This window comes from Armigeres subalbatus, chromosome 2 (genome assembly GCF_024139115.2).
Source record: "Armigeres subalbatus isolate Guangzhou_Male chromosome 2, GZ_Asu_2, whole genome shotgun sequence".
NCBI lineage: Eukaryota > Metazoa > Arthropoda > Insecta > Diptera > Culicidae > Armigeres > Armigeres subalbatus.
In genome coordinates this window covers 161,107,835-161,116,671 of record NC_085140.1, presented here as the reverse complement: position 1 = coordinate 161,116,671, position 8,837 = coordinate 161,107,835, and the positions used below count along the sequence as shown (strand labels likewise).

General features: G+C 38.6%; 1 protein-coding gene across 1 annotated transcript; it reads left to right on the top strand.

Moving 5' to 3' along the window:
* The first annotated feature begins 3,026 nt into the window (after positions 1–3,026).
* On the top strand, positions 3,027–5,383 carry LOC134215388 (uncharacterized). Its single transcript, XM_062694591.1, has 4 exons — positions 3,027–3,228; positions 3,291–4,281; positions 4,347–4,519; positions 4,588–5,383. Exons 1-4 carry the CDS (start codon positions 3,099–3,101, stop codon positions 5,226–5,228), a joined length of 1,935 nt encoding a protein of 644 aa, XP_062550575.1. The 5' UTR covers positions 3,027–3,098; the 3' UTR covers positions 5,229–5,383.
* The last annotated feature ends 3,454 nt before the right edge of the window (positions 5,384–8,837 follow it).

Sequence of the window (8,837 nt, the reverse complement as noted above, 5' to 3'; positions counted from 1 at the left end):
GTACCTGGTGCTGGGAATTTGGTTTCATCAGTACCCGCTAAGCTGCGGTGGACGACGGAGGTCCTTCGTAGCTTAGTAGGGAAAGCACCTGTCATGCGAACTGGGGTCGTGGGATCAAACCCCACCGAAGGGGCGGTTACCCTCCAATCTTTTCCGAACTAAATCTATCACATGTTGTACATATGCATAATCAAGTTTCAGACATAGTAATTAATTTCCACTCCGGGTGGCTTAATACCCGGCATATAGGCAATTAACTTTGAATGTACCGTTCTATTTATTATGTATAGGGTAAGACGGTATAATGCGCCCCACCTGGCCAAAACGCCCCCCTTTGATTTCTAGAAAACTATAACTAACTAGAGGTCAAATTCAGTTGGTACCTATACATATTTGTAAAACCATCATCCTATGTGAATATGGGAATATTTTTGTATTACTTAATGAAAATATTTGCAAAATACAAAAAGTCACAGTTTTGAAGTAACTTTTAATGTTTGTTTGCTGAACATTCTGGAGCGACTCTGGCATACTGTCCGCAAAACTTGCACTGGAACACTCAGTTGGGCAATAAAATTACTTTTCTCAGTGGTTAATATGATATAAAATTGCTTCCATCTTCAAAAATGTAACGATTTTCGAAAACATATTTTACTGGCCAAAACGCCCCAGTGTAGACAGGACGATATGCCCTTACCAACTGGACACAAGCGCAGCGAGCCTGCAGCAGTTGCTTCCAAATTGTATGGAAAATATTGAAATGTAATTCATACCTGTTTGAATGGGCCTATGTTGGTTTTTTAATGTCAAGCGCATAACGATTTGTAGCCTTTTTATTATAGAATTGATAAAATACTAATGAAGGACTATTAAATGACTTTGGTTGAGGTGGGGCGTATTGCCCAGGCACTTTTTAAAATTCATTTTTTCACGACTTTTTAAAAAAACTTTATTACGTGTTATCTGTAATATTTTTATATGACTACTCACGGCAATGCATTTGCGACTTCCTGGACTACCAAAAAACACAAAGTTTGCATAAATTGCGTTGAAAAGTAAAAAGTTATCAAGGAGTTGCCTTAGGGGGGGCATATTATACCGTCTTACCCTATTAATGACATGGGACGGGTTTTACGATTTTGTAATATTAATCTATTCGCGGATGACACCGTATTATTCATTGCAGCTAGAACTATCGAAGATGCAGTTTCACGCTTGAATACAGATTTGCGTTCTTTAAGTAGATGGTTGAAGTACAAACAGTTGAAATTGAATGTAAGCAAAACTAAATACATGGTAATTTCGCGAAATCGAGTCATTGGTAATGTTTCCGTTCAAATTGATGATGAAACACTTGATCGCGTTCGGGAAATTAAATATCTTGGCGTGATTATTGATGATAAATTGAAATTTGATTCTCATATCAACAATGTCATCAAGAAAATAGCCAAGAAGTATGGAATTTTATGCCGATTAAAAAACGAATTAACTGTTGCGAGTAAAATACAGTTGTACAAGTCAATCATCTCTCCTCACTTGGACTTTTGTGCTTCCATTTTATTTCTAGCTAATGAAACACAAATATCGAGGTTACAGCGTTTGCAGAATAAAGTAATGCGTTTGATTTTAAGATGTAATAGATTCACTTCCTCCTCCTTTTTGTTGGACGCTTTACAATGGTTATCAGTGAAGCAGAGAATTGTTTATTTGACTATGGTGTTCATTTTTTATATAATAAATAGATTGATGCCACGATATTTGTGTAATTGAATTGAAAGAGGAAGTGACATTTATGGATATAATACTAGAAACGCGGAAGAAATAAGAACACCTTATTTTTTGCATGGTGCTTCACAAAATTCATTGTTTTATAAAGAAATAAATGTTTTCAATTCGATGCCTGCACATATCAAGCGAGCAAGTACACTATCACAGTTCAAGAGATTTTGCATTTCACACGTGAAAACTGTTTTTTTAAACAGCTATTTATTTAAGTTTTCATTATTGACTAATTGTGTATCTTGACGAAGTTTGTGATAACGGATATTTTTGTTTGGACGAATGTAAATGATTTGTTATTTCATTAGGGCGCTTATAGACTATATTGTTCGCCTCGAGGATGATGATGGTATTTTATTTGTTGATGTGTTTTAACTTTTATTCTTTATGTGTAGTCTACGAAAGTTTGAGAATCGCGCGCGTAATACAGGTATAAATGACTTTTTGTATTTATCACTACAATTTGAAATATTTGAAACTGTTTGAAAGATACTACAGAAAAGTAGGGAGCTCTCAGATAGAACGCGATTTTCTCGAAACTTTTGGTATCTACGGAGAGGTAACACAAGTTTTGAATGTTGTCGAGCTTTGTACAGTAAATTGATTGGTACTAGCGAGAATGGTTTGAGTACGCGCTTCCTGACGAAACTTTTGGCATCATGCGAGAGGTATCACAAGTTTTGTATTTGTATCGGACTCGCTGTATCACTGATGATGCTTGCGAACATCTGCAGTAGAACTCAACGGTTCTTTTTACTTATTTATATTTTTTGCTGGAAAGCGATGATAATTTGTATTGTTGTTTATATCTGTGAAAATAATCGGATCGTTTATTGTTTTGCAAAATCTGATTAAATTGATCACAATTAAATATCTTAAAGATAAATCGTCTAGCTCAAACCTTTGTAGGGGTATGTGGCGGGACCATCATCATCATCATCATCATCATCATCACCCTCACTTTGCGGAAATTATCGCTCGGTAATGCTTCTTGAACTGAACTGGAATCCGGCAGGACATCGTAGCAGAGGCAGACCCAGAGGCATCGTACGTCTTATGCGGGTGGATCTCTCCTAGTTTGAATGTTTTCACTTTTTCTTTCGAACATTACGATAACTACTCAACAGTTGTGAACACTTGCCAATCATATCATCCATGTGTGATTTTGTATGCTATCAAATATATACCGACACGTTAAATGTATGTTTCAAATATTTATTCAATTAATTTTATAGCCTTTCCGAACATAACAAATCAGAATCAAAATGAAATAAGAACCTAGATTATTAGATTCAACGAAGGCATGCCCACATACATGCATGTATCAACGTAGCTTATCAACAAATCAGCGCCTTCTAGCAGTGTGTTTTGATCATTATTATTCAATGGATGTGCTAAGGATTTTTCCTACGCAAATATGTCTACTGTTATCCCTTCATTTTATAACAGGTAACTTTTGAACTATTGTTTCTTGGTGAAGTGGTATAACTGCTCATAATATCCACCATTAGTATTCCCGTGCGGCGTAATCTGGCACATAGGAGAAAATGGAGCCGAAGTTTTGAGGGAACCCTTCGCTGTCTGGCCGTGGCATGTTGCTGTCCTGAACAACACCAACGGGTATTTAGCCAGTGGAGCACTTATCAGCGAGTGGTTCGTTTTGACAGTGGCCCATGTCACCTTCACTAGTGAGCAAGAACCAAAACTTCCGAATGAGTTTCAAGTCGTTATGGGAATAACGGATCTCGGTATTTTTCAACAGCACACGAAGAAAGCGAACATCTCTACCGTAATTCGGTACGGTGGCTACGACCAGAAGCTTGGAAAAAATGATTTGGCGTTACTTAAGATGACTGACGCTATCAAATTTACCAATTATATCTCACCCGTCTGTCTTTGGCCAAACAATGATTTTGATGACCAGAAAAATCAAGGAATGCAAATGACGATAGTTGGTTGGGGTTTGGCGAAAGGAAATAAGATGCAGGAACTTGCCCTTAGTGAGGTGAATGTAACTGTTGGAAACTTTGAAGGTTGCTTCAAGCATACCGCGTCAAGTAGGGTTAAAAATTATTGTCTTAAAAGCAATGTTCCACTCGAAGTCTGCTTGAAAAATAGTGATGGTGAAATATACATTAAATATAAAGATGTTTGGCATATTAGAGGAATTGTCACCAGATTAGAACCCAATTCAAAATTGGATGATTCGTGTGAGAAACTAAGAAATATACAATTCATGGAATTATCATACTATCAAAAATGGATTGAGAAACATGCTTTTCCTACCAAACACAACCTTCTTGGATTAGAAGATTGCGGAGTTGGATCGTACGTGGAATCTGAAAACTCACTCACATCGCCACCACAACAAACGTGGATTGCGCAGTTGGCATATCTGTTCTGGGGTCGGTTTAACGTTACTGATTGCCATGGCGTATTGATTCATCCGGAATTCGTAATAACGTCTTCAAAATGCACGGAAAACCGAAAATATCGTACACTGTAAATTATATTAGACTTAACAATTACGTTCTGTATGAATTTTTACCTTTAAAAAATTGTTTCAGACTACACGTAATATTGGGCTCGAGATATGTCGGCTGGGATCCTTACAACATGGATAAGAGTGGTGTTCAAGCCATTGAAATTTCAGAGCATTTGTTTTCCGAAATGTCCAGAACTATTCAATTCGGTTTTGACATAAACGTTTTGCGATTGGCCCAAAAAGCCGACATCACAGGTTTGCTGAATTTGATTAACAGATTCAATTTTCACAAGTATTTAAAAATAAACACCATTTCTCTGCAGATAGTGTGAAACCTGTGTGCCTTCCACCAGTCGAAGAACCCGTGGCATACTACAACCTGATAACGTGGAATCATAGAGCTGAGCATCCCAAACAGCTAAAATCATCTACCATGCGAATGGTTCCTTTTGATGAGTGTCGTTCTGAGTACCTTAAACTTGAAATTAATATCACTTCAGATAATTTCTTGGCGTGCTATGAAGCTTGTCAAATAACCAAAACCATAAACAAGTCGCTTACCTGCGAGGTGCCCAAAGTGAAATCCTGCGCGGTTCCAATATCCGGGGGACCCCTTTTCTACACGAAACATGACGGAGTGCATTCCTACACCTATCTGGCTGGTGTAAAATCCTTTGGTCCGGCCAACTGTCAGGACAACTTATACGAGGTCTTCAACGATGTAATCTCGTTCCGTGAGGAGATTGAAGAGTTGATACGTTGGAAAGCGTGGTTCAGTGAAGATGACGATATGGTGTCGCACGATTTCGATGAGATATCCCATACGCTACACTTCGAGCTGGACGACAAAGGAAATGTGGTTGGTGAAGACGGACACATTATGTGGGAAAGTTTTGATGCCGATAGTATGGAGAAGAACGAAAATGAGGACAAACTACCCGTGGAGAGGAAAATCGAGTTTTGATGCAGCTGAAGCACTCATACATAGTTTCATCCTATTATACGTTTTGCATATCATATGTTATATGATTAGTTTAGATTCTAAAATTGATCAATACATTTGTACCAACTTTTACTGATATGAGATATGAAAAATGATCATGAGTAAAATACCCTCTCAATTGTATTCTTATTTTTACTTCATCGAAAGATTGCCTGCCGGGGTGAGTGAATGATCGAGTTTTACAAAAAAAATAGTTTTTACAGAAATTACTCTGCAACAATATTGATTTGTTCAGAGCAATGTCGTATAACCTTCTGGGACTCGCATGGTCCTGAACCACCCCTGCAGTCCAGCCCCTTTTGTGAACGACAAGCGACGAAGTTGTTGTTCTATTTACAATGGTGCGAGTCCCGGAAAGTTAAAATAAAACACTGGAACAAAACTCGCGAAACGTGGACCTCTTGATCTGCAGGCCCTGACACTACCACCTAACCCACTCTAGATCCATATCAGTGGGTCGAGCATACTGGATGACATTGCTCATAAATCATGGTTACCTTTGTTTTAGCATGGGGGAATGGTCTTGCTTGACTACCCTATTCAAATGTTTAGTATTTCTTGAAAACTGCATTATTATATGCCGAAGCTTATTTTTCAGAACAAAGTGATGTATGGACGAAAGTTCCGCACTACTCAAAAGAAATAAACGGAATAATTGAATTGGGCACATATTGAAAATTTATACTACCCCCAGAAGCACCTAAAATTATTTTTCTTGTTTTTAGGCATTTTTTTCAGCTAAATCTACTGAAAAGTCATAGAAGAAGTTCTCTAAACATCCTAGTATCAATGACGAAGTGGTAGATAATAGTTTAAAGAAGCTATCAACGAATAATGCTTTTATTATGTGGAGTTAAATTGATGCATTCAGATGACATTTTTAAGAAAAAGTCTGAAAAATCACAAATCTCGTTTGATGCACCTCTAAATCTCCATGGATTTGGCTGAAAATTGGTCAGAAGACTCCATTTAAGATACTCATTGAAATAGAGGGGTGGCACTTTGAATCTGAAATATTTTTGAAAATGGTGACAGTTACCGCTCAGCTTCTGAGACGAGCAGTATTTTCGATTGCACTCTCCGAAAGTCAAGCGATTAAATCCAGTGGTTTATTTTTCACCCGTCCGTGCCGCGTCGTGCTTTAGTGATCCGCGATGAGGCGTGAAAATACTTTTCGTATAGCTTACTCGCGCTTCCCTGTGAAGCCGTCTTTTGAGAAGGTGCATAGCTTCTGCAACACAGTTTTAGGACTGAAGAAAGAAGATGTTGTGAGATTCCAGTGTCACCGCGGTGAACAATGTGCGTTCGTCAAGGTTAAAGACCTGACGCTCGCACAAAATATCGTGGACGAACACGACGAAAAACATGAAGTGGACATTGCTGGGAAGAAGCACAAGTTGCGAATAACGATGGAAGATGGAAGTGTTGAAGTGAAGGAGCACGATTTGCCGGAAAACGTTTCCGAAGAGAAGATCATCGAGTTTCTCAGTGCGTTCGGTGAAGTGATTTCGCTGCGAGAGTTGACGTGGGGTAATGGCTTTGAGTTTGGTGGGATTCCGCTCGGCATATGGTCGGCGCGTATGCTGGTCCAGCGAAATATTGATTCGTGGGTCACAATCGTTGGTCAGCAGGCATACATCGTCTACAAGGGGCAGATTTCCTCATGCAAACACTGCAAAGAGCAAGCCCACACTGGTATATCTTGTGTGCAGAACAAGAAACTGCTGGTCCAGAAGAGCTACGCCAACGTGACGAAACAAGCTGGGCCACGATCGCAACCGAAGAAGACGAGCGGCGCGAAACCTTCGATCGTCAAACCGGCTGAACAGCGTACTGTCGCTCCACCACCAACATCGCTGGAGACTTTTCCCGAGCTGCCTAAGCCAGCGAGTCAGACCGAACCGTCTGGCTCAACAATAATATCAACCAGCCAACCACCGAGCAACGCACGAATGATGTCCCCAAGCCCGCTACTGCACCTGCAAAGGGCGCGCAGCTCGTCGTCGTCGTCATTGCAAACACAAACATACGGCGCTGACGTAGTCTTGGTCGACTTGTTAAAAAAAACCTGCGACTCGATCCCAAAGCCGAACCGCCGCACATAGGGGTATTTTCGCAATCTAGCCGGAATAAATTATTTTATCCCTCAAACTGCTATATTTCACCTTATTTTAAGATACTGTGATGATAATTTAGCTGAAATATCAGTTTTCTTAATTTTCACTTTTTGACCCATGTGCTTTACCCTTTAAAACTGACTTTCGATGATTTTCCAGTTTGACTAGTGCTATGCCCCCAACATTTTTCCGACTAGAATTACGAAGAGATAGCTTCCGCGGAGTGCGTGAGTGTTGGCTCAGTTTTCCGCGGTTTTGTTCTGGTGTGTGGTGTGCAGCTTTACAAATTTAAATATGGTGCAGTGTAGTGTATGAGTTCAATTTCTTCCCATTAGGAGCTGGTTTTTGAGACCTTGAAACTGTCGGAATGAATCAGCAGAAAATTGGTGAGGATGTTCCTTTTTCTACCTTATACACCATAATACCCTAGTTTCACTTGGTAGGGAACGGAAAGCCTATAGATGCAAATAATAATGATTAGTAACTCAAACCATGCGAAAAACTTCTAAAATATCGCTGCGGAAATTGCATTTTTTTTAGATTTAACTTGTAAACAAAGAACTCCTGACTTGTACATGCAGCGCTCTTATTACATGTTAGAGGGACCGATGCACAGAACTAAATAATGTTTCAATTTATAAGATTTTCTTCTTACCATGTGGAACAGGTGATTTTTTTTATTCCGTTATTTATTTGATGGGAGCTCTGTGTTACTCTAGAACATGTGATTTGTAACATTAAAAATTTGCAGCTTTTATATTTTTCTGTTTTGTTCAAATAGTCAATCGTTCAATACAGATAGTATTTGCATTGCACACACTTACTCTTATCATACTATTATTTTTACTTGCCTACATTATTGATCTTAATATATTTATACAAAAACTATGATATAATCAACTTATACTTCTCGTGCTTTTTGCCTTTTAAAAATTCATTTAATCGTTCATCGTCATGGTTCCAGCGTACGTTTGCATAACTGTTTCGGTAACAATCCTTAAAATATGATCCAGGATTTCGATAAGCGCCGCTTTTTTGTGTGGCTCCATCGTGTCATGGAATGCTCAGTAGATTTTGACACTCTGGAGTTGTAACAACATTAATAATTTGATTCTGGATGGAGGTGCCAGACGCAGTTTTGTCAATGATGTTTTTTACTGCATAGTTTCAAATAAAAGCATTGCTACCTTGACGCCCCTTCTTTGAAGAAATAGAGATGGCGTTGAAGTTTTTTTTTTTCTTCACATTCAAATGATCAATCGCTCACTTTGAGTGATTAATTGTTTATTCTCACGATGGATGAACAATTGAACACCTATTTTAAAAGATCCTAGAACCTATTTTAAAAAGGTGTGTGTGTACAAAAATGTGAGACACGTTTTTGGGTATTTATTTGGATATCCGATATGAATCTCTTTGAAAACTTTGCTAAGATTAACCAACAATCATAATC